Source organism: Brachyhypopomus gauderio, unplaced genomic scaffold (assembly GCF_052324685.1).
Source record: "Brachyhypopomus gauderio isolate BG-103 unplaced genomic scaffold, BGAUD_0.2 sc74, whole genome shotgun sequence".
Lineage (NCBI taxonomy): Eukaryota > Metazoa > Chordata > Actinopteri > Gymnotiformes > Hypopomidae > Brachyhypopomus > Brachyhypopomus gauderio.
This window is the reverse complement of record NW_027506895.1, coordinates 302,146-326,849: the sequence shown is the minus strand read 5'-3', so window position 1 is coordinate 326,849 and position 24,704 is coordinate 302,146. Positions and strand designations below refer to the sequence as shown.

The following is a 24,704-nucleotide window of genomic DNA, read 5'->3' as shown; positions in this document are numbered from 1 at the left end:
CATATGACTTTCAGCCCAAATGAAATGGTGCCCATATCTACCTGCAATGCAGCGTATTTCTGGGAGACACATCATGATCTCTGGGAAGCGTTTGGGCTGGTGCGGGTACTTGTACTCGGTGTAGTCCTGGCACACATACCAGTACCTCTTATTCAGCTGCTCCAGCTGGGCCACGTTAGACAGTCCACGGATGTCTAGGGGAGAGACAGACAGGCCCAGAGTGTGGATGTCTAGGGGAGAGACAGACAAGCCCAGATGGGTGGATGTCTAGGGGAGAGACAGACAGGCCCAGATGGGTGGATGTCTAGGGGAGAGACAGACAGGCCCAGATGGGCGGATGTCTAGGGGAGAGACAGACAGGCCCAGATGGGCGGATGTCTAGGGGAGAGACAGACAGGCCCAGATGGGCGGATGTCTAGGGGAGAGACAGACAGGCCCAGATGGGTGGATGTCTAGGGGAGAGACAGACAGGCCCAGATGGGTGGATGTTTAGGGGAGAGACAGACAGGCCCAGATGGGTGGATGTCTAGGGGAGAGACAGACAGGCCCAGATGGGTGGATGTCTAGGGGAGAGACAGACAGGCCCAGATGGGCGGATGTCTAGGGGAGAGACAGACAGGCCCAGATGGGTGGATGTTTAGGGGAGAGACAGACAGGCCCAGATGGGTGGATGTCTAGGGGAGAGACAGACAGGCCCAGATGGGTGGATGTCTAGGGGAGAGACAGACAGGCCCAGATGGGTGGATGTCTAGGGGAGAGACAGACAGGCCCAGAGGGGTGGATGTTTAGGGGAGAGACAGACAGGCCCAGATGGGCGATGTCTAGGGGAGAGACAGACAGGCCCAGATGGGTGGATGTCTAGGGGAGAGACAGACAGGCCCAGATGGGTGGATGTCTAGGGGAGAGACAGACAGGCCCAGAGGGGCGGCGGCTCACGAAGGCGGCTCGAAACGTGTTGTTGGCACAGACGGCGTGGTGGCACAAAGCAGCACGCTCCTGACATGTTTTGATTGGTTAGCAGACGCTTTCCTCTGCATGTACCAAGTGGAGCAAGAGATTGAGTCGGTTCCGAGTCCTCGACACATACAGAACAACCTGCTTCATGCACAGAGTGGCACTACGGCGTAAAGATGCGGTCTGAGCACACATGGAAATAATGACGATAATTAACGGGCTGGGAGGAGAGGCTCGGTGTCAGCAGGCCAGCAGTGCTAAGAGGGCTGGGGGGTTGTGGGAGGAGAGGTCCACAGGTGTGGGGGGGGTGTTGTGGGAGGGGGGAGATGTCGTCCACGGGTGGGGTGGGGCGGGTTACCTTGGTTGAGGAAGTTGATGGCTTTCATGCAGGCGTATTCCTCATTACTGACTTTCAGCTGGTGGAACTTGCGGAACAAGTAGATCAGCTTCTCCATCACTTCCATGCCATCCTCACTGAACCTGTGCATGACACACACACACACACACACACACACACACACACACACACACACACACACACACACGCGCGCGCGCGCGCACAAACATAACCTATTTCAACTCTCTTCACAAATCACCATGGAATGTTACCCACGTTTCTTGCACCTGTTAGTATGATGTTTTGGAAATAATTCTGCATGTAAAACACCAGAACCAGAGCCCACCCGAGGAGCACCCAACACAGGTTCAGCCTCAGGAGCACACCAGCCTTGTGAGACGTGCGCGTTATGTAGAGAAACACTGTAAACCACCAGGAGTTTCATTCTGACGCACTCATTCGTTCTTCATGAGCTACGGCATGACTCATCGCCTTGTCCGACAGCTGCTCTGACCCGTACTAGGAGAGGGTCAGGCGTGAGTCCAGATACAGCCCAGACCCTCCTCTTCCTCACTCAACAAGCCATTCATCTGGCCTGGTGTGATACACACTTGTCCTGTCGGGCTTGTTGAGCTCCGCTGGTCCCCCCCCCCCCCCCACCCACCACCCACCACCCACAATAAATCTACAGATGGCCCAGGAGACAGCAGGACATGGGTCAGGTAATGTCACTTTCGTTTAAGGACGTGTGTGTGTGTGTGTGTGTACACATGCATCTCCTGGTCCAGATGCTGCTATTCTTTCAGTCAGGCACACACTGTGCTCACCACACACTGACGTTAGAGGAAGAGTTTGGCGTGAATCCAAAATCAACACTGAGCCACAGTCAAAATGGCACCGGGCCCTGCCAACCATCCATGTCAAAGTGCTTTGCACTAATTACAAAACAACCTAATGCGCTGTAGCTGTGAAGTGGGTGAAGGATGCTGGTCAGATCTGACCTTTCACCTGACCGAGTGGAGGAAGGCACACACAGAGCACAACGCTGTCGGGGCCTTACATCTGAGAGCAGAGAGAGGGGACCAAGACGAAGACACAACACTGTCTTACCATCTGTCTGTCCTAATCACACACTGCCTCCTACACACACTCTCTCACATTCTCTCTCTCCAACACACACACACACCACACACACACAGAAAGACACATACACAGACAGACACACTTTTCTCCTCTTTACTCTGAATCACAAATGCCTACAACTAGCTGAACCATAGAGGCCAAACGTGATGATTTAAAGGTTAGTGTAGGTCTCCACACATGCCGTTGCTGCCCTGAACATTGACCCCATCAAGATGAAACTCGGTGGACTCATTTACTCCCAGCATACTCACAGGGATCCGGGAAAGTATTTATGCAACAATTATCAAACCCCAGATAAGGATAAAGCTCTTCTCTACAGTTCAGTGAGTCCTCTAATCCTCCAAAGGGCTCTGGGCTTGGTGTAGTGTACTAGGACATAATAGTAAAATTAATAATAGTGCACTTGTTTCAACAAATGACCTTAAGTCAGATCCAAAGGGACATGAGTAAAGATCTCCGGATCTGAATCAGGTTCCCACACATCTGCTCTGCAGTGAGGACAAAATGTGCCGCCGTGTACGGGATTTTTTTTGGAAACCACTTTTGATGGTGCCAGCTCTTCCCTGCTAGTGGTAAGCCCCACCCACCCTGGCAAGCAACCACACCCCTTCCTCCCCCACCCCGGCCACGCGCGTGCGGCCACGTGAGCGCCTCACCCCTGCAGCTCGTCGTCGGTCGGCGTGTACTTGTCGGTGACGTTGGCCAGGTCGCCCAGGATCTGGGCGCTGTAGACGGTCAGGCAGGCCAAGAGGATGAGCTCCTGCCAGGTGGAGCTCAGCAGGCGTGTGTAGTCCTCGATGGAGAGCTCACAGAAGAACGGCAGCTTCTTAATCCAGGAGATCTGACGGAAGAGCAGCTCGTCGGCCAGCCGGCACAGCAGAGCGAACAGTTCCACCTGACTCACTCGGTACCTGGCAGAGAGAGAGAGGGAGAGAGAGAGAGAGAGAGAGAGAGAGAGAGAGAGGGAGAGAGAGGGAGAGAGAGAGAGAGAGAGAGAGAGAGAGAGAGAGAGAGAGAAAGAGAGGGAGAGAGAGAGAGAGAGAGGGAGAGAGAGGGAGAGAGAGGGAGAGAGAGAGAGAGAGAGAGAGAGAGAGAAAGAGAGAGTGAGAAAGAGAGAGTGAGAGAGAGAGAGAGAGAGGGAGAGGGAGGGAGAGAGAGAGAGAGAGAGAGAGAGAGGGAAAGAGAGAGGGAAAGAGAGAGGGAAAGAGAGAGGGAGGGAGAGAGAGACACAGAGACACAGAGAAAGGGAGAGAAAGAGACAGATGAGTGAGAGAGAGGGAGAGAGAGACAGCAATAGAGAGAGAAAAATGGGGAACAGAGGCGGAGGGAAAGGAAGCGTGGACCGATGGACAGAAGCAGAAGACAGATGAGGGACAGAAAGGTAGGGGAACGTGGGAATAAAGAGAGGAAACAAGACAGATGGAAAAGAAGAGAGAGGGACATTCATCGAGAATTGGAGTTGCAATAAAACCGTCCAACAAAAAAAAAAAAAATGCAGACCAATTGTTAGTTTGACACATTTATATGCGACACGTCAAGAGGTCAGTGAAGTATTTCAGACATGTGGAAAGAGATGGAAACACTGTAGCTACATTACAGCCAGGCCCCCGGGAGGCAGCGTGCCCCGGCCAGCGTGCACAAGTGGGGGGCGCCTGTGAGCAGGTGCGTGGCAGTGCACTCACCCGTCCTCGATGAGCATGGGGGTGCTGAGAGGCGCCAGCTCCTCTGCTGCCACCAACTGGCTGATGAGGGTATGACTCTGAGGGTACAGGCTGCGGGGCTGGGTGGCGTAGCCAAACAGGTGGGGCAGGAACTGGTAGTGTTGGGCCACCGCACTCCCGATGTACTGTTCCCTCAGGGCAGCCGTGTAGCCGTTCAGCTCCACCGAGCGGCTGGAGGGTGGTGGGGAGGGAGAGAGAGAGAGAGAGAGAGAGAGAGAGAGAGGCCACAGTAACGTGTGTGAGAAGGAAACACACACACAGCAGGAGCATTTCAGTTCCGTAGTACCGCGGTATCTTCTGCCGCCCTTGACCGTCAAGCGAAGCTTTTTCACAATATCGAGAATTACAATCAACGTGGTCACTATAGGACAAATGTAAAGCAAGCATGTGCGAAAGGCAGTAATAATGGAGGAGTGAGTGTCGGATGGAGTGCGTCCATTGTGCGGTGTGCGAAAGGGCGGGTCTGACGCGCGCGTGCCTGAGGTGTCGAGCCCGTGTCGCACTCACTTGGATGACAACGTCGAGGCGGGCGAAGGCTGGTTGCCGTCAGAGACGCCGTTGCCAGGGGAACTGTGATCGCTATCGCCATTGTTTCCCCAGGTGTGCTCAGGCATGTTGGCCTCGTCCTTAAACTCCTGGCCAGACATGATCCTCTCTATCTCCTCATCGGAGATCTACACGGAGATAGAGATGGAGGGAAGGAGGGGAAAACAGGGAGGAAGGAAGGAATGATTGAAGACATGGTGTGGAGAAAAACAAAGAAGCAAAGTCACATAAGCAAATGAAGCTCCATGGAAACACAGTTCATTGCACATTATGACATCACAAGCCCGTTCCAGGGTCCTGAGCCATAAGCTCCGGATCAGGCAGTCACGTGCGACAATCAGCACGTGAGCACGCAACAGTAAGCAGGCAATTAGGCATGGGTCGCGTGGGCTGGGGGCGGGGCCAGTGGGGGCGGGGAATCAGGTATGCGCTATAGCATTAATAGAGGAACACAGAAATGTCACCACATCACGCCATCGCCGCTGGCGATGCTCTGAATGGCGTCCAAAGTTTCACAATTCCTTTCTTCATATGTGGACTGGTGAAACGCGTGGGTGCTCACACACACACACTCACACTCAATCACACATACAGTGCATGTTTGTCAGCTGATGCTTATGCTTACAAAAGTGTGTGGCACCCAAACACACACCCACACCCCACTCTCACCCCCCCCCACTCTCCACCCCGCAAGAGGACATGTTCCTGATAATGAAGCATTCCAAGAATCACAAAAGAACGTACAGCCTGATATGAGAATAGAACACTCACTTCAAAAGCATCAAATGCACACACACACACACACAAATGGTACCCAAACACAGCGATACGATGAGGTTAGTGTGGAGTGAATGACAAGAATGAGGAGGTGGTATTCAATAAAACCCCGGCCTTGGGCAGACGCTCTGATAATAAGCTCACTGTCCCTCCCCTGTGGCCGGGATGGAGGATTGTTGCCACGGACACCGGGAGCAAGCACCAATGACTGGAACAAAGGCAACCAAACAGAGACAGAAGGGGAGGGGCATCGTCCAGCAGTGGGTGTGTGTGAGCATGAGTGTGTGTGAGCATGTTACGTGTGTGTGAGCGAGTTTGTTGAGCGCATGTGTGAGTATGTGCGTGAGTATGTGTTGGGTGTGTGTCTGCATGTTACGTGTGTGTGTGAGTGTGGGTAAATGTGTGTGTTAGCACGAGTATACATGTGTGAACACGTGTGCACGAGTATTTGTGTGTGTGTGTGTGTGTGTGTGTTGCGTGTGTGCACGTATATTAGAGTGTGTGAGTGCAAGAATACGTGTAAGCGATGTGTCATGAGTATACGTGTAAGTCTGTGAGGGCAAGCGTATGCGCATATACGTGTAGGTGCGTGAGCGCGAGTACACGTGTAGGTGCGTGAGCGCGAGTACACGTGTAGGTGCGTGAGCGCGAGTACACGTGTAGGTGCGTGAGCGCGAGTACACGTGTAGGTGCGTGAGCGCGAGTACACGTGTAGGTGCGTGAGCATCAGTACACGTGTAAGCGCGAGTACATGTGTAGGTGCGTGAGCGTGAGTACACGTGTAAGCGCAAGTACACGTGTAGGTGCGTGAGCGCGAGTGAGTACATGTGTAGGTGCGTGAGCGCGAGTGAGTACACGTGTAGGTGCGTGAGCTCGAGTGAGTACACGTGTAGGTGTGTGAGCGCGAGTACACATGTAGGTGCGTGAGCGCGAGTACACGTGTAGGTGCGTGAGCGCGAGTACACGTGTAGGTGCGTGAGCGCGAGTACACGTGTAGGTGCGTGAGCGCGAGTACACGTGTAAGCGCGAGTACACGTGTAGGTGCGTGAGCATCAGTACACGTGTAAGCGCGAGTACATGTGTAGGTGCGGTGAGCGTGAGTACACGTGTAAGCGCAAGTACACGTGTAGGTGCGTGAGCGCGAGTGAGTACATGTGTAGGTGCGTGAGCGCGAGTGAGTACACGTGTAGGTGCGTGAGCTCGAGTGAGTACACGTGTAGGTGTGTGAGCGCGAGTGAGTACACGTGTAGGTGTGTGAGCGCGAGTACACATGTAGGTGCGTGAGCGCGAGTACACGTGTAGGTGCGTGAGCGCGAGTACACGTGTAGGTGCGTGAGCGCGAGTACACGTGTAGGTGCGTGAGCGCGAGTACACGTGTAGGTGCGTGAGCGCGAGTACACGTGTAGGTGCGTGAGCGCGAGTACACGTGTAGGTGCGTGAGCGCGAGTACACGTGTAGGTGCGTGAGCATCAGTACACGTGTAAGCGCGAGTACATGTGTAGGTGCGTGAGCGTGAGTACACGTGTAAGCGCAAGTACACGTGTAGGTGCGTGAGCGCGAGTGAGTACACGTGTAGGTGCGTGAGCTCGAGTGAGTACACGTGTAGGTGTGTGAGCGGGAGTACACGTGTAGGTGTGTGAGCGGGAGTACACGTGTAGGTGTGTGAGCGCGAGTACACGTGTAGGTGTGTGAGGGCGAGTACACATGTAAGCGCGAGTACACGTGTAGGTGCGTGAGCGCGAGTACACGTGTAAGTGCGAGTACACGTGTAGGTGCGTGAGCGCAAGTACACGTGTAAGTGCGAGTACACGTGTAGGTGCGTGAGCGCGAGTACACGTGTAAGTGCGAGTACACGTGTAAGCGCGTGAGCGCGAGTACACGTGTAAGCGCGAGTACACGTGTAAGCGCGTGAGCGCGAGTACACGTGTAAGCGCGTGAGCGCGAGTACACATGTAAGCACGTGAGCGCGAGTACACGTGTAAGCGCGTGAGCGCGAGTACACGTGTAAGCGCAAGTACATGTGAAAGCACGAGTACACGTGTAAGTGCGTGAGCGTGAGTACACGTGTAGGTGCGTGAGCGTGAGTACATGTGTAAGTGCGTGAGTGTGTGAGAGTACACGTGTAGGTGCGTGAGTGTGTCAGAGTACACGTGTAGGTGCGTGAGTGTGTGAGAGTACACGTGTAGGTGCGTGAGTGTGTGAGAGTACTCGTGTAGGTGCGTGAGTGTGTGAGAGTACTCGTGTAGGTGCGTGAGTGTGACTACACGTGTAGGTGCGTGAGTGTGACTACACGTGTAGGTGCGTGAGCGCGACTACACGTGTAGGTGCGTGAGCGCGAGTACACGTGTAGGTGTGTGAGGGCGAGTACACATGTAAGCGCGAGTACACGTGTAGGCGCAAGTACACGTGTAAGCGCATGAGCGCGAGTACACGTGTAAGCGCGTGAGCACGAGTACACGTGTAAGCGCGTGAGCACGAGTACACGTGTAAGCGCGTGAGCACGAGTACACGTGTAAGCGCGTGAGCACGAGTACACGTGTAAGCGCAAGTACTCGTGTAAGCGCGTGAGCGCGAGTACACGTGTAAGCGCAAGTTCATGTGAAAGCACGAGTACACATGTAAGTGCGTGAGCGTGAGTACATGTGTAGGTGCGTGAGCGTGAGTACATGTGTAGGTGCGTGAGCGTGAGTACATGTGTAGGTGCGTGAGTGTGACTACACGTGTAGGTGTGTGAGGGCGAGTACACGTGTAGGTGTGTGAGGGCGAGTACACATGTAAGCGCGAGTACACATGTAAGCGCGAGTACACGTGTAGGTGTGTGAGCGCGAGTACACGTGTAAGCACGTGAGCGCGAGTACACGTGTAGGTGCGTGAGCGCGAGTACACGTGTAAGCGCGTGAGCGCGAGTACACGTGTAAGCGCGTGAGCGCGAGTACACGTGTGAGCGCGAGTACACGTGTAAGCGCGAGTACACGTGTAAGCGCGAGTACACGTGTAAGCGCGTGAGCGCGAGTACACGTGTAAGCGCAAGTACACGTGTAGGTGCGCGAGTGTGTGAGAGTACACGTGTAGGTGCGCGAGTGTGACTACACGTGTAGGTGCGCGAGTGTGACTACACGTGTAGGTGCGCGAGTGTGACTACACGTGTAGGTGCGCGAGTGTGACTACACGTGTAGGTGCGCGAGTGTGAGTACACGTGTAGGTGCGCGAGTGTGAGTACACGTGTAGGTGCGCGAGTGTGAGTACACGTGTAGGTGCGTGAGTGTGAGTACACGTGTAGGTGCGTGAGTGTGAGTACACAGGTAAGTGTGTGTACACGTTTACCTGAACAGGCCCGATACTCTTGTTTCTCCCTCCTGGCATTCCATCCTCTCTGATTGCTGAAACACACAAAACACACAGGACATCACATCCTGCATTACAGCCATTTCAGACGCGTTATGCTTCACACTGGCCATTCTCCGACTTTACTGAGGGGCACCTTGGAAACCCCCACTAACACATGGACGATGCTAACATGCACTAATGCCTGACACACTACGGCTCAGTGAACTAACCTCCATAACAAAGCAGGAAGCCTAAACATGTAGAGAAGCACTGTTTAAAAATCCTCCAGAAATGAAAGGACAAAAAGGAAAATTAATGAGGGGGAATATGGGAAATTAATGTATTAATAACAATTAATTAGGGAAATGTCAAATACCAAATTATTGATGCGTCTTAATGCTGTTTCCAAACACTACCCAACAAGGAGATAACTACACACTTGTGATTGCATTGTATGTCCACAAGGGGGCAACACGACTCAGGGGAAAACAACATCACAGATACTCTCAGCCCATTAATGGCTGCTGGTCAACTGTCTAACATGCCTTGTGATATCTGCACAAATTTGATACCCCTTAAATTCATCAGTGGTGTTTGGCCTTGCTGGACCAACCAGCGTATGAGGAAACTTGTAGCACGTGGAGTTTAACTCCAACCCGGACTGGAAGACACACCCACCAATCGAGAACCTCGCTCACCTTTGCGGTTCATGCCCATCTGCAGACACTTGAGGAGCCGGCAGTACTGGCAGCGGTTGCGCTGCTTACGGGACATCTCGCAGTTCTTGTCGCGGCTACAGCGGTACACGCGCTTGTTGCAGATGCTCCGCTTGAAGAAGCCCTTGCAGCCCTCGCAGGAGATGATGCCGTAGTGCAGTCCTGTGGCGCGGTCCCCACAGATGAGACACGAACGCTGCTCAGCCTGGTCATCTGGAGAGAGAGAGAGAGAGAGAGAGAGAGAGAGAGGGGAAAGATAAATTAGTTCTCACGCAAGTTACAAAACAAGTGCCGCTGGCATGTTTTGGAACTGCTGAAGATCTTGAGGTCACGCCGAGCCAGATTCCACAACCGAAAACTAACCCGTGACGCATCACATGACTAATTCAAGCGGGGGCTGATGGGAAATCTGAAGCAAGACTAACCCACTACTCCATCTCATTATGAGTCATCAGTTTCGTCTTTCACTCGGACGTGTTGCCGTGACAGCGTCCTGTGGTGCACTGCTCACACCTGCCCGGCCGGAGGCACACGCCCCAGGGGCTGCTGGGACCTCCACATTAAACAGCTCGGATCATGTAAGCTGATGTTACTCACTGCCAGACAGTTCAATTACAGCATTTTGCAGTGGGGGTGAGGGAGGGAGGGAGGGGGGGTGGAGGACGGGGGGGGGGGGGGGGGGGGGTCCAGATTCACAAACCTAAACTAATGTGAACACAACAGCAGCTCAAAGCAAATTAAAACTGGCTCAGAGGGGTTAAGGTTGAATCAAACCTAATGGGTAAACAGGTCCCTTACTCAGCCCCCACAAAAACAAACAAACAAACCTAAATGAAGCAAACACACACACACACACACACACACACACACACACACACACACAAAAGAAAAAAACAGCAGCCCTGAGCAGATGGGCACCATGGTAACAGCGAATGGCGTGCTGCCGAGAGGAATGTGCTGGCTCAGGGCCAGGTACTGCGTCATGGCTGACCAGGCGGGATGAAGGTGTAGAGGAGAACCACCGAAACACGAGACCCCCCCCCTCCACCCACACACACACACACACACACACACACACACACACACACACACACACGCGCGCGCGCACCACCTCAGGATAACCAGTGAGATTTCAGCTCCCTACTGTGGTGTGTGTGAGCGGGGGAGGGGCTCGGGGGTCAGACCCCATGGGGATGTGAGTGTGGGGTCAACACACTCTTGGGCCACTATGAATGGAGGGATTTTAGCTCAATGCGGCCACCCAAATGTGGACGTTATCCGGGGCAAGGAGCCCCGTCAAAGGGAGGAACGTCTTCATTTCTCCACACGAGGGAAAACAAACTGAAATGGACATTTATCAATTTGGAGGGTCGAAATACAAGGAATCAGAATGCGAGAAACTAAAACACTACAGAGAGAGAGAGAGAGAGCGAGAGAGAGAGAGAGAGAGAGAGAGAGAGCGAGAGAGAGAGAGAGAGAGAGAGAGAGAGAGAGAGAGAGAGAGAGAGAGAGAAAATCAAGAAGAGGCAGTTGTTGGAGAATGCGGTGGGGTCAGCTGCCAGGGCTGGGGTGCTATTAACGGAGAGTTCAAGTCATAAAAGCAGGGTCATGGCCCAGAGCCTTTTCTCTCTCTGTGTGAGAGGGAGTTACAGCAGAGTCAAGAACAGGCCATTCAGAGCGTCACACATGCCACCCCCCTCTGCACCGACATGGTTTCGTTACAGTGCAAACGCACAGGTCTCTGGAGTTCTGCCACCGGAGGGCTCGACCCGGCAGCGCGGCCTTCCGGGCCCCAGGCCAACGTCATGAGCACGGGAGCAGAGCTACAGAGAGAGGTGCTGGAAGATATAGGAATTGTCTTTTTTACTTTGGTCATTGTTTGCTCTAACAAGAGGCTAGACTGGGTTTATTTAAATCTATAGCAAACTAAGTGAGCGAATGCATATCTGGATAAGACCCTTCTGCTCTTCTGAGAAGGTGCCTTTGTGTTTTGACGTCCTCTAGAAAGCCTAACAGTGAAGGAAGCGCATGAAGGAGCTCCATCTCTGGCCCGGTCTCCTCCACCAGCCCTTCCCCCGCCACTCCACCCACTGCCCTCTTTAGTGGACAGTAGGGGGCTTCTGAAGCCTGTCTCGCAGATCTCCATCTGAATGTCTTTGGTTTTGAGATGCAGGAGGGACACTGGGAGTGTTCGCTTCTGTATGGGCACAGAGGAGCAACAGGAGTGTGTGTGTGTGTGTGTGTGTGTGTGTGTGTGTGTGTGTGTGTGTGTGTGTGTGTGTGTGTGTGTGTGTGTGTGTGTGTCCAGAGTGACACCTCCCACCGCCCAAGTCCCCATTACATCCCCACACTTCACACAAACATCAGAAATGCTCAAACTCTGGACAGTGTAGTGGATTTAGTACTACAATTACCAGTACTGGTATTCCGGGTGTCCCAGTTTGTTAATAACGAGAAGGGAGAATATATAAATCACGGGAGCAGAAAGGAGCGGAATTATCCGCCAGATTTAGCTGGGAATTTGGGAACAGACGGCCAGCAGTGGATTTCCAAGACGAGATGCTTATTTTCGGCGGGGTCGGAGCTGCAGACTGAGCAGGGGTCATTGAGCAGGGGTCAGGGCACACGCAGCTCGTGATTAGCCCGGGCTCCGTGACGTCACGTGCCAATCACCTGGGCCGAGGCTAAATCCAGTAGGTTGGAGAAAACTCCAGACGCCACCACCCTACTCCATAACACATAAATGGAATAAAAAACACAGACACTTTTTTTCCACATCAAGACAAGGCCAGCTGTGTGAAACACACACACCAACATCAACATTGCTACCCTCACTAACATTTTTATAACACTGAATACTATACTGGGCTGGATGTGAAATGTGAAAATGCGTAACTATGAAATCTGTCTGACTTCCCAATGACAAACGGCAGCCAAATGCTTACAGTAACCTTGGGTCCCCAGTGCGGGGCATTATTGCCGAGGGCGGGCAGTACAGGATGCGTCTGAAACCGTAAATTATTGGCCAGGCTACGTGAAATGGCCGACTTCCTCCCAATGAGAAAACACAGCTCCCATAGATGGCTTCCTTTATTCACACCTCGGCCCTCTTTGATTGGCTAAATTTGTCGCCCCTCTCTTTCAAGTGCATGGCCACCCCATAAACCTGGAGTTCCCTCACACCTCCACCCACCCGCTCCCACAGCGTCACCTCGCAGGCTCCGCCTCCGTCTCAGCCTGCCCTGTCAATCAAGCGCACGCACACGCACACACACATGCGCGCGCGAGTTATGCTGCCAGTTCCAATTCGAATGAACACGTGAGCAAATCAGAGCCACAGAGAAACTGAAGTGACTGCGATTGGTGTGAATCATTCAAACAAAGGCAAGAACAAGTCTTTATTTCATCGATACGTTTGTATGTGCACTTGTATACGCTTTTGTACATTTGTATATGCAATTTACATACTTGTAATATGATGCTAAGTCTTTGTAAGCATTAAGCCATTAAGACCTGGAGCAAACCAACATACAGTCAGCATGGGTTTTTTTTTTTTGCCTTTCAGAGTAACATGTGTAGAGCAGTGTGTGCTGAGAGGGTGTGGGAGGCAGAATGCTAACGCTAGCTCCCAGTGTTAGCTTCAAGCCTTTCCTTTGCCTTGTGCCGCACACACCCACCCCACCCCCACGTGCGCACACACACGCACAAACACAGAAACCCACACATACACAGAATCACCCCCCCCCACACACACACACACACAAAGCCACAAATACACCCCTCCACACACACACAAACACTTACACACCCATATGCACACACACACAAAGGCACAAACACCCCCCCCCCCACACACACACACAGTGGCAGGCCCCCCTATTGGGTCTATTAAATCCTGCATTGTTACCCTGAGGTCAGTCCTGGTTTCATTCCAAACTGCACCCTCCACAAGCAGCTGGCTGCTTCTGCCCAACACATCTCTCTTCCTCACCCTACACTCACCACACACTGCCCAACACCTCTCTCCCTCACCCTACACTCACCACACACTGCCCAACACATCTCTGTCCCTCACCCTACACTCACCACACACTGCCCAACACATCTGTCCCTCACCCTACACTCACCACACACTGCCCAACACATCTCTCCCTCACCCTACACCCCCACACACTGGCCAACACATTTCTCTCCCTCACCCTACACCCCCACACACTGGCCAACACATCTCTCTCCCTCACCCTACACCCCCACACACTGGCCAACACATCTCTCTCCCTCACCCTACACCCCCACACACTGGCCAACACATCTCTCTCCCTCACCCTACACCCCCACACACTGGCCAACACATCTCTCTCCCTCACCCTACACCCCCACACACTGGCCAACACATCTCTCTCCCTCACCCTACACCCCCACACACTGCCCAACACATCTCTCTCCCTCACCCTACACCCCCACACACTGCCCAACACATCTCTCTCCCTCACCCTACACCCCCACACACTGCCCAACACATCTCTCTCCCTCACCCTACACTCACCACACACTGCCCAACACATCTCTGTCCCTCACCCTACACCCCCACACACTCCCCAACAGTTTTCTCTCCCTCACCTTACACCCCCACACAGGCCACACACCCCCACTCACTTCTCCATTCCAGCCAGCCCCACGAGTGGTTTCGCCTGTGTACGCCGCCCGGGTTCGGGCTCCAAACCGAGAGGAAGACGGAGATGTGGAGAGTGTGGGATGGAGGAGTGTGGCAGGAGAGTGGAGGCTGGGTGGTGTAAAGTGGAGGCTGGGTGGTGTAAAGTGGGGGCTGGGTGGTGTAAAGTGGAGGCTGGGTGGTGTAAAGTGGGGGCTGGGTGGTGTAAAGTGGAGGCTGGGTGGTGTAAAGTGGGGGCTGGGTGGTGTAAAGTGGGGGCTGGGTGGTGTAAAGTGGAGGCTGGGTGGTGTAAAGTGGGGGCTGGGTGGGGGTGGTTTCAAGGCCTTTGTCTTTGTTTCCATTAGAATCAAAGCCAGGCAGGGTGGGGAAGGCTCTTCTTCTGTACTTTTCCACTCTATAGCTTCCACTGCTACACACACACACACACACACACACACACACACACACACACACACACACACACCGGTGTGAGTGGAGCCCTGCGTCCTGTACTCTCACCACGCCACTTCCGTTCAGGGAATCAAACCCATCAGTCTGGTTAAGTGTTGCAGCAGGTCACGGAAACAGGAAGCACATCCTCCATGAATGACACGCTCAGATGTAAAGGGTGTTGAATAAAGGCTTGGTGGCATCTTGCTCTGATGGATTCAAACTGAAAGCATGAATTCGTAAAATTCAAAAGGAGGCCATCTTGCCTCTGGCTCGACTAATGTGGCCGCCTCACACGACCTGCACTGTGGTCATTAGCGTTTGTTAAATACACCAAGACCGATAGCTGCTTTGCTGCGAGGTTACTGTGTCGTTTCTAGTACATTATGTCTTACCAAGTCATGGCTTCTCGTAAGTAGATGTAGGCCATGGAAATTTGCGTATACGCCGTCTTATCAGTAGAGCAGGCTCAGAGGCGCTCGCTCCGAACCCGAGACGCATTCTGCTGGATGATTATGCAGCTTCAGGGCTGGCTGAAGCTCACACACACACACACACACACACACACACACACACACACAAATGCAGGACCAAGGTTCGCCAACAGCAAAAGGCAACAGGAATGATTGCACAGCAATACCACAAGGACTGAACAAGCGCTCCGCCAGGTGCCCGAACCGCCATGACAACTACAGCATTAACAATAACAGCAAAGGGAAAACCTGAGCCAAATAAAATGAAATCGATAAATAAGAGCTATTACATTAAGTATTGATTTGAGTATTACATCAGAGTATTGATTTGAGTATTACATCAGAGTATTGACTGCAGTCACCCATGGGATCATTGTTGCTCTGTACTGTAGGACTTCTCTTGCCTATTATAGTCCAGAGAACCAGAATCAATGCAGATAAAGCAGCTCAAATCCTGAAACATGTAGAAATATCGCAAGCTCAGTCTGCATCTTCCAGATTCTCCATCGGGGAAAAAAATATATATACACATCTCCTTCACCTGCCCATACCTCCTTCACTAGAGCTTCACTAGACCATTTCTTCTCCAAGACGTAATCGACACACATTTGAACTCCATACCAGCGCCAAGCGCCGTCTTTCATCAAGAGCTCTCTGTGTTTGTGGGAAGCCAGCAATTCTCCAAGGCCAATGTAATAAGGAAAATATCAGCTTTTTAAAAGGATTTATATGAAGGTCAAAGTTATAATGTCTTGAACAAACATATTAGATGTCATGGATACAAGACCAAATTCCAAGGTTTTCACCTCATGTTGTGAAATGCATACGTGCATGATTTAACATGACATGACACTTAAAATGTTTAATAATACATCAAAGACAATTACTGTAACATATTCTGCTCAGGAAAGAGCAAGCAAGCAGCTCCACAAATGGAAGGAAACCAAGACAGACACATAAGTGAAAAGCAATTACATCTCGAATGCAGCACAAAATTTAAGTGAAAAATCGCTTAAAAGTTTAAATAAATTGTGTAGAAGCCAAGGCCAAGCTCTTTTCCCAAGAATCTGCCGTCATAAGCTGACATAAGCTATGGCCAGAGAACACCAGCCACCCCTGAACTCGGATCAGTCCGAGATGGCTACGAAAAACAAGAAAATCAATTAGTCCTGATGATGTCAAAAGAACACCTTTGTTTCAGAAAGTATCAAGAGTGAGAGTGTAGACCTGAAACCACCGCACTAGAACTCAGATAAAGGCTGAAATCTGCTGGTAATGGAAGACCTTCAATACATTCATTACTGAGTGGGGGAAAAGGCCAATGGTGTCTATCATGATCAGGTTTTTCATGTAGTCTAAATTTAGAACAGTTTTACAGAACCTCCGCTCCCTGAGCTGTGCTATTGATCCTCATGCAAGTGTTAGTCCCCTCCCCCATGTGTGTGTGCAAACACACACACAGTCACACACCAGTTCTGTAGCAACCCCGTTCACCTCCCCCGATACCCCCGAAAGGCGACTTCCTGCCTGAAAGAGTGACGAATGAGAGAGAAATGGAAAAAAAAGAGAAAAAAGAAAAGGAGGGAAAGAAAGACAGAAGGTGCATGGAGAGAGAAGGAGAGGGAGAGAGAGAGGGAGGAATGGGATCCCCCCTCCTCCTGTTAGCAACAATAACCCAAGAGTCAACACTCAATAGGATTAGAAGTGGAGGAGGAGTCTTGGACATGTGGAGGAGGAGTCTTGGACATATGGAGGAGGAGTCTTGTACAGTAGCCTTTTGAAACATTCACCCTCACACTCACCCACACCCATCAACACACAACAACCCTTGGACATATTCAAGCAGTCAGAGGGAGTCGTGGAATTTGGACAGGCCCGATTCAGGCCTCATTCCGGGGGCCCTTGACCCACTGATGGGTTGAGATGGACTATGAATGTGAATTCTTGGTCCTTAGGACCAAATTTACTCACCAAAGCACAAATGCATGTTTTAAACCTCATTATCACCTTTGTGACACTGTATAAACACCTCTCAGATTCTCATACTAATCATTAACATTGTTTGAGTATAAAGCAGTTCTTACATTTTAATTAATATATTTGGAATAGACTGAAGAGAGACTCACATAAGTAACTCCTCTGACTTCAGAGGCTTTCTGAAAGATGGATTCTTAATTAAGAGGTTACGGGAAGGCTACACACTTCAATACCTGATCAAAACCAGCTTGAAATTTGCTTAAGATTTGAAGAGACACAGACCTAGAAGTGTAAATACAGGAATACAGGAATTCACCCTAGAAAGGGTCAACAAATGAGAGAGAGAGAGAGAGAGAGAGAGAGAGAGAGAGCTTTGCACCTCATATCAATATGTGAGGACATTATCACATCAAACCTTGGAGGCAGTTGAAAAGAACACAAACAAATTAGCATAAAACTAACATGGCACTTTAAAAGCTAATATCACCTTGGAGTAGTGCCTCCAGGGGGCATCGGGAGGGGCTTTCAGTGAATAGGCATCTCATTATTTAAAATGCTTGTGATCAATATTAGGGAAAATATCACTCTATAAAATAAATACAGAAAATTCTAGATGACCTGGAGGCAAAGCTCACGTGGATTTCTTCAGATTTGTTTCCTGTAAACTTAATCTCTATCTTCTCTTTCATTTTCTCACCCCCACCCTGTCAGAATGAGCAAATGTTAGGACTGGTTTTATGATCAGCTGAGGAAGAACTGAGAAGTCAAAGTGATAAAACGGAGGAATGAGGGGTGAAGTCTGGGCTACAGTAGGAGGGGGCTGGGCCGTGTGTGTGTGTGTGTGTGTGTGTGTGTGTGTGTGTGTGTGTGTGTGTGTGTGTGTGTGTGTCGGGGGTTTAACCAGATGAGTGCTGAGTTCAACTGACCCCCGCTCCTCATCTCATGAACAAAGCTGCCTGCTCAGCACAGAAAACCTTTTCCAGATGGGCCACAGCCTGCATACCACAGAGCACACACACACACACACACACACACACACACACACACACACACACACACACACACACACACACACACACACACAAACACCTAACATAGTTCACAATTATAACAACACCCCAGGGGTAGTACATATCAATACAACATTCACCTATAACGCATCAAAACACACACCTTTACACAATCCTCCACAATCTTCCTCATTCATGATCATGTTTGCCACATTAACCTGACTGCTAGTAAATCACAAAAACAGTTCAAACTGATCCCACAGTGACACACACACACACACACACACACACACACACACACACACAACCAAATCCACACTAAATAAGACACCTATAGGATTTCAGTCAGAGCTACATTCATCATTAGTACAGAGAGCCATTTACAATGGCCCCATGTAATCGCCTGTTACATAATACATCGCCCCTCCCTGTGTAGGTCTGCAGATGTTATTTTTTTAACTAGCATCTTCAATACAAACACATACTGGGGACCAACCTCTGAATCTCAAGTAGTATATCACACACAGATATATAGCAACATCTAATAGCGTTTTCCCACTGTGGGACAGGGTGACATTAATTTTGGCATTTCAGGTGCTTAGATTATCAGACACGTTTGTCCAATTCTAATGGATACAAGCTAAAGTAGAGAACTGAAATGATGAAGCATAAGTCAATGCGCTCTCTCTCTCTCTCTCTCTCTCTCTCTCTCTCTCTCTCACACTCACACACACACACACACACACACACACACACACACACACACACACACACACACACACACACACACACAAATACCCTTTGTCAGGTTTTCAAGAATATTACCCCAATAATAAAGGTTTTTTTGCACAACTGATCAGTTTTCACTAAGGATTCAACCATGATAATGAGCAACCTATGCTGGTGAAGAGAACAGCTGACACACACACACAGCTCACACAGCTCACACTTCACCTTCACTCTCAGAAAACACACTTTAGCTAAAAGGCATTTAGACCTTTATGCACCACGAATTTATCAAAAGGAGGGGAGACGGTGGAGAACCCTAGTTTCAGCGATAGGTTCTCCACCGTGTTTACCTTCTCTCCCTCACACGTGCTGGCCAACCAGTTCTGCTCACACAGTCCAGCATTCCTGGTGAAAAACCAACAGCAATCTCCCAGTCCTGTCCTCCCAGTCCTCCCAGTCCAGCCACCCTCCACGGTTCCTTACCTTCCCATGAATCCATCTCATGTCTCTTCCAATCTGTCTGCCATTCATCTATACACGTATCCTCCCCAGGAGCATTTTAGGCCTCATGTCTCTCTCTTTCTCTCGCTGTGTGTGTGTGCGCGCACGAGTGTGTGTGTGTGTGTGACTCTTCTTGTCTTTTCCTCCCTGGTTCTCTGGTCTCTGCTCTTGAAGCCTCTGATGATCCTCCTCCCACTACAGCCCTGCTGGTCACTTTCAGCATGGTCACATGACCACCGAGTTCAGGCCCCTGGGGTCATGGCGTGGCCAGTGGACCAATGACGTTGTGGGGGGTTATCTGAGTGGAACTGATATCCCTATTTTACCCTGCCTCAGAACAATACAGCCCCCTCCCCTTTCTCTCTCTCTCTCTCTTTCTCTCTCTCTTTTCAAAGCCAGGCGAAGTGCATGAGCAGGCAGAGCTTACCACTTCACTCACTCACACACACACACACACACACACACACACACACACACACACACACACACACACACACACACACACACACACTGTCAGATTACAATTGAGCTGTTTTCGTCATGAAAGAGCACCAGGTTTTGAACCAAACGGAAGAGAGATGAGGAAAACTAGGACAGATGGAGGCTGCAAAAATGAAAACAACTGAGGAAATTTACAAGTAGATAAGCCAAATGAAGGAATAAATGTTAGTGATGTCACTAGAGTGAACAATTAAATTCAGTCATTCTACCAGAGAGGCCTTTAATCCAGCCTAGCAGATGGGGACAGTATTCAGCAAAGATGGGAATGCCAGTATAAACTACAAAGGCTAGTTTAATATCATTTCATAAATGAATGTAAGTGCTATTCCCTCCTGCTTGTCAGTCTGCCATTCTTTCTTGAACACCACACCCACTGTGAGGAATGAGGAACACACACGCACACACACACACGTACACGCACAAGGCTTTGGTACGTGCTTAGGCTGCACTCTTCTCTGCACGTGCGCCTCTGAATAAGTACACCACCCCAAACCAGTACAAACCACCCACACCAGTTCACTCCAGTCCAGTTAGCATTAGCCACACGCTAGAGGAGAAAGCTTCCTAATGACCAGCTCCCCCCCCCCCCCCCCCCCGCACCCCCACCCCCTCCTCACATAAGAGGCTTTTTGCATTCAAATACAACAGGAAAGGGGGGAGAGAAAGAGAGAGAGAAAGAGAGAGGGAGGGGTAGTGAGGGGGAGGAGATGGACCGAGCTGGACTGTGTTGTGTAGAGGCAGGGACTGTTGGGTGGAGGGGCGGGTGGAGTCAGCGCAGAATGGAGAGAGTAGAGGTTCAAGTTTCTGGTGCAGCTGTCCACCCGTGGCCGAGTTTGGCCGCAAGCTGGCCCTGACACCCAAGCTACACGCATTTAATTACCTCAGCACGCACAGACGACCTCAGCACACGGCGGCTAGCCCAGAGGTACGGCCTGGCTCCGTGTACGTTGGATCATTAAAGAGTAAGAGCGAGACTGACAACGTGAGTCAATCAAGAGTAAAACATGTATATCCAACTTCTCTAAATATTTCTGAAACATTATGAAACTATTATATTCTTTGAAAGTAATAACTTTGTTACTAACATTTTCCAAAATGGCCTCTTGTTTCTACAAGTTAAAATTTTTAGATATTCTTTGCTCACACAAAATTAAAAAAAGATCTGCGTGTGTTGGCCACCAGCACCACCAGTACTACCAATACCACCGATCACTTATAGTTTCTGTACCTGCCAAATGAACTAGTGCATTTCATCCACCAATGTTGCATTGGTGAAGCCCACAATGGTTTCCAAGCCAGTTAACAGCATTGCTACTACTGATCAAGCAAAACCAATTAAACGATTAGCCAATGAGTGAACATCATTGTTCTATTAACCTAATTTACAGGTAAAGTAGCTACCATGAATGAAATATTATGAAATAAATATGAAAGCACAGTAAATAAAATGTCTAAAATGTCTCATGACCCATCAGTAAATAAAAACAGTGATTTAATTAAGCCATATGAATAAAAATGCTGTAATGAAAAGCAATTAGTTCATTAAACAATAAACTTTTATTAGCTTTTATTTAAATTTCCCCCAAACTATTGACTAGCATGCTTTGATGTTAATCAACACACACACAGAGTTGTAATCAGTAATATTCAACCCATTCAACCTATATTCCATATTCCAACCCATATTCAGCTTCAATACTTTGTGGACAATCCTTAAGCTTAGAACCTGTATTAAACGTTTGCAGTAAGTACAGATAAGCTTCTTGCACATTTCGGTTGGAATCGTGGCCCATTCTCCACGTTGAAGCCTCTAGTGCAGTGATGTTGCAGGGCTTCTTTAAACCCCACCACAGATTTACCAGATCGGGTTTAGATCTGATGACTGAGAAGGACACTCCAAGCCATTCCAGGATCATCTTCTCAACCAAGATTTGGTTGACTTGGAGGTGTGCTTGGGATCATTGTCTCGCCGGAAAGTCCAATGATTGCCAAGGTTTCATTTGTCAACAGAAGGTTTTACGTTCCTCTTTAAAATGGCCTGGGAATCCATGATGCCAGGTACACAATCAGGACTACCAGTTCCTGCTGCAGAGGAACTGCAGAGCCCCTCATCACCAATCACTGTGCCTCACTGTTGGGATGGTATTCTTCTGGTCATGCACCTGGTCCGTATTCCCAAATAGTTCCAGTTTGGTTTCATCAGTCCATAGAACTCTTATCCAAATTCCTCCTGCCATATTCTAAACAACTCATGATGTTCATCATGGTCGAGAACGGAGTGCGTGTTGGAGTGTGGCCGACGGAGGACTTGTTCCAGCCTTCATGATGTTATCTTGTAGTGTCCCACACTTACTCGGGGGTTTTTCGTAGATGTCCTGACCAAGCTGCTAAGGGCTTGAGATGTTGGCCTTTCCTCCACAGCCAGGCAGGTTTGCAGCTGTTCCACAAGTTTAAAACTTCCTTATTATAATGTTCTCAACGGTGTCTCTTGGGATGTTAAAAGTTTTGGAAGTGTTCTACTACTACTACTACTACTACTACTTCTACTCAAGGTCCTCTAGGTGTGATGAAATAATCCCTTCTCTCAGCTTTTGTGGACGTTCCATTGTCTTTCCCACGATTGCAACTCACCTTGAATTCCTTCATGGGTGGGGTTAACATATGCATCACAGCTGAAGCAAACGAAGGATCACTATAGAGATCCCCAAAGGCTTAATTATCTCTCAACTCCACTTCAGTCCACAAAAACCACCAGAAAGCATTAAAAGCAATAATATCATATAGGTTGTATATCATATCGCTTGTGTGCTGCTTTGCCTGCTCAGTGTCAGGGTATTGGTTCCCGACTCCTTCTCTCTCAGCATGACTGTCAACAATAGTCACGAGGGCCATAGAAGACTTCTTTGCAACAAACACACTAAACTTTTCCTCAGTCACCATTTCAAATATTTAACAAACCTTTTGCTGTTGGCTAGAAAGAGCACAAACCTTTAGAAACCTTTAGTCATTTTCATTGATGTTAAAGCACCACAGTAGAAATATCTGTAGCTGAGTTGTAAGCAAGCTAAACACACAGGTGACTCCGCCCCCAGTCAAGTGGTTCAAGGGTCTTTCATGAAGAACTTTGCACACAGTCTAAACGCACAAAATGAGGTTTCCTTTTTGCATAGCAACACACTTTTCCTAAGTATTTACATTCTTTCTGGAAATCACTTAAAAGTAGGAATCACATGAGGTGTTCGTCGTATGGCCTTTTTGTTTAGTGTTCTATTATTTACTCACCTCGTACTTAAAAACATTGCAGATACAGCCGTTTGTGTGTGAGAGACACTCACTTTTAAAACATGGTCTGCAGATATAGCTCTGTACAACACTTTCACAGCAGCGGTTTAAACGTACACAAGTATGATGTATGGTGAAATTTGGTCAAGTAGACTCAGACCAGTTTTATTGGTTAATTAAATGTAAATGAAGGGAAAAAGTAAGAAGTCAGCCTTCACCTTTGAAAAGAAGAGTGTTTGATTTAAACCGGAGAATCACGAGAAGTATCGACTTGTGTGAATATATATTTAATGCTGCGATCACCGGTTTCCGTCACGTTTTGATTACATGCCAGAATTTTGGAATTGTTACATTTACTTTTAGCAGGTGCTGTTGCTCTTATGCAGAGACATTTATAAAAGTACTTATGTACTCAGAAAAGGGGTATAAGCTAATATAAATGTTTTAGAGCTCTGTATTAAATATATAGCATTAATATCATGCTATTTTATTTCTTCCATATTGTATTATAGTGCTAGAATGGAGTACTAAAATGCTTTGATGACATTAAAGCAATGTGAAAACCAATATATTCAGATATTTCAAACCAATAACATAGGGTGTACAAGAACCTTCAATAAGCAAAACAAACAAGAGAAGTTCCTGTGGTCTTCATTTTCCCCAGACTGCTGAATGTACCAACGTCAATGTGCTGCACAACATGAGTGTTGCTTTTAAACGAAGGTGCGTTCAGTTCATTTCCAGCGTTTGTAAAGTCTGCACGACTGACTGGTTGCATTTCTATAAACAACACAGCAGTGCGGGGTAGTGTGGCTGCTGTTTCTGAGACTTCCTGGTTGGTTTGGCAGTCTTGTAGATTTGGAGAAGCTTTTAAAATTGACCATTTACCATCAGTTACACAGTAAACAAATCAATCAGTTCAAAGACAAAGCAAAAATACAGGCGTTCTGCAAAAATACAGAATTTTGCAGTGTCTGCTGGAAACTTTCACTCAGTGCCGAAGCAAACCCAACCCTCAGTTACAACAGGGTGGTTCTTACAGGCCAGACACACACACACACACTCACACACTCACACACACGTCCACCAGTGGGAAGCTGCTGAGGCCAAGTGAACCACAGGGATTAATGCAATCAATGGCACGATCAAGACTGCTTTATGATATTTAGAGCTGATTGACAATCCCATTGTGATGTTGGGGGTCATTCGACCAATCAAAGGATTAGGTTTCTTCAATATGACCTTGGTGTGTGTTCTCCCAACATCCCTGCGAGGAGACGGTGATATACAAATGCCTGATCTTCAACAAAATGGTGTGAAAATACACATTTCAACAAAGTGCAAAACACTTCCTCGTCATGTGTAAAAACATTTCATTGCTCTCTTCCAAGTTTAAAATGAATTAGCTTGGTTCAAAGAATGAATTCAATTACAATATTCGCCTTGTGAAAACAATGGGAATACACACTGAAATAAGGACAGTTAAAAGAGTACTGTCCATGTAGCTGTGTGTGTTTGGTGTGTGTGCACATGTGTGTACGTGTGTACACCAAAGACAAAAGGTGCACAGGGTATCTCTACCTCAGAGGTGTAAAACATCACGACCTTG

At 49.2% G+C, this 24,704-nt stretch overlaps 1 protein-coding gene across 3 annotated transcripts in view; it reads right to left on the bottom strand.

Annotated features, from left to right (window-relative positions):
- The window catches only part of nr6a1a (nuclear receptor subfamily 6, group A, member 1a), a 66,811-nt gene that overhangs the window by 4,552 nt on the left and 37,555 nt on the right, over window positions 1-24,704 (bottom strand). For 2 of the 3 annotated variants that reach the window (XM_076990268.1, XM_076990269.1), the window contains 7 exons: window positions 9,504-9,734; window positions 8,803-8,858; window positions 4,663-4,829; window positions 4,117-4,326; window positions 3,091-3,345; window positions 1,313-1,434; window positions 42-194 (listed from right to left, as the gene is read on the bottom strand). In XM_076990268.1, the coding sequence (XP_076846383.1) occupies window positions 42-194; window positions 1,313-1,434; window positions 3,091-3,345; window positions 4,117-4,326; window positions 4,663-4,829; window positions 8,803-8,858; window positions 9,504-9,734 (1,194 nt within the window). Of the gene's footprint in view, window positions 1-41; window positions 195-1,312; window positions 1,435-3,090; window positions 3,346-4,116; window positions 4,327-4,662; window positions 4,830-8,802; window positions 8,859-9,503; window positions 9,735-19,294; window positions 19,478-24,704 lie in introns of those variants that run through there. The other variant, XM_076990271.1, reaches the window with a different exon arrangement.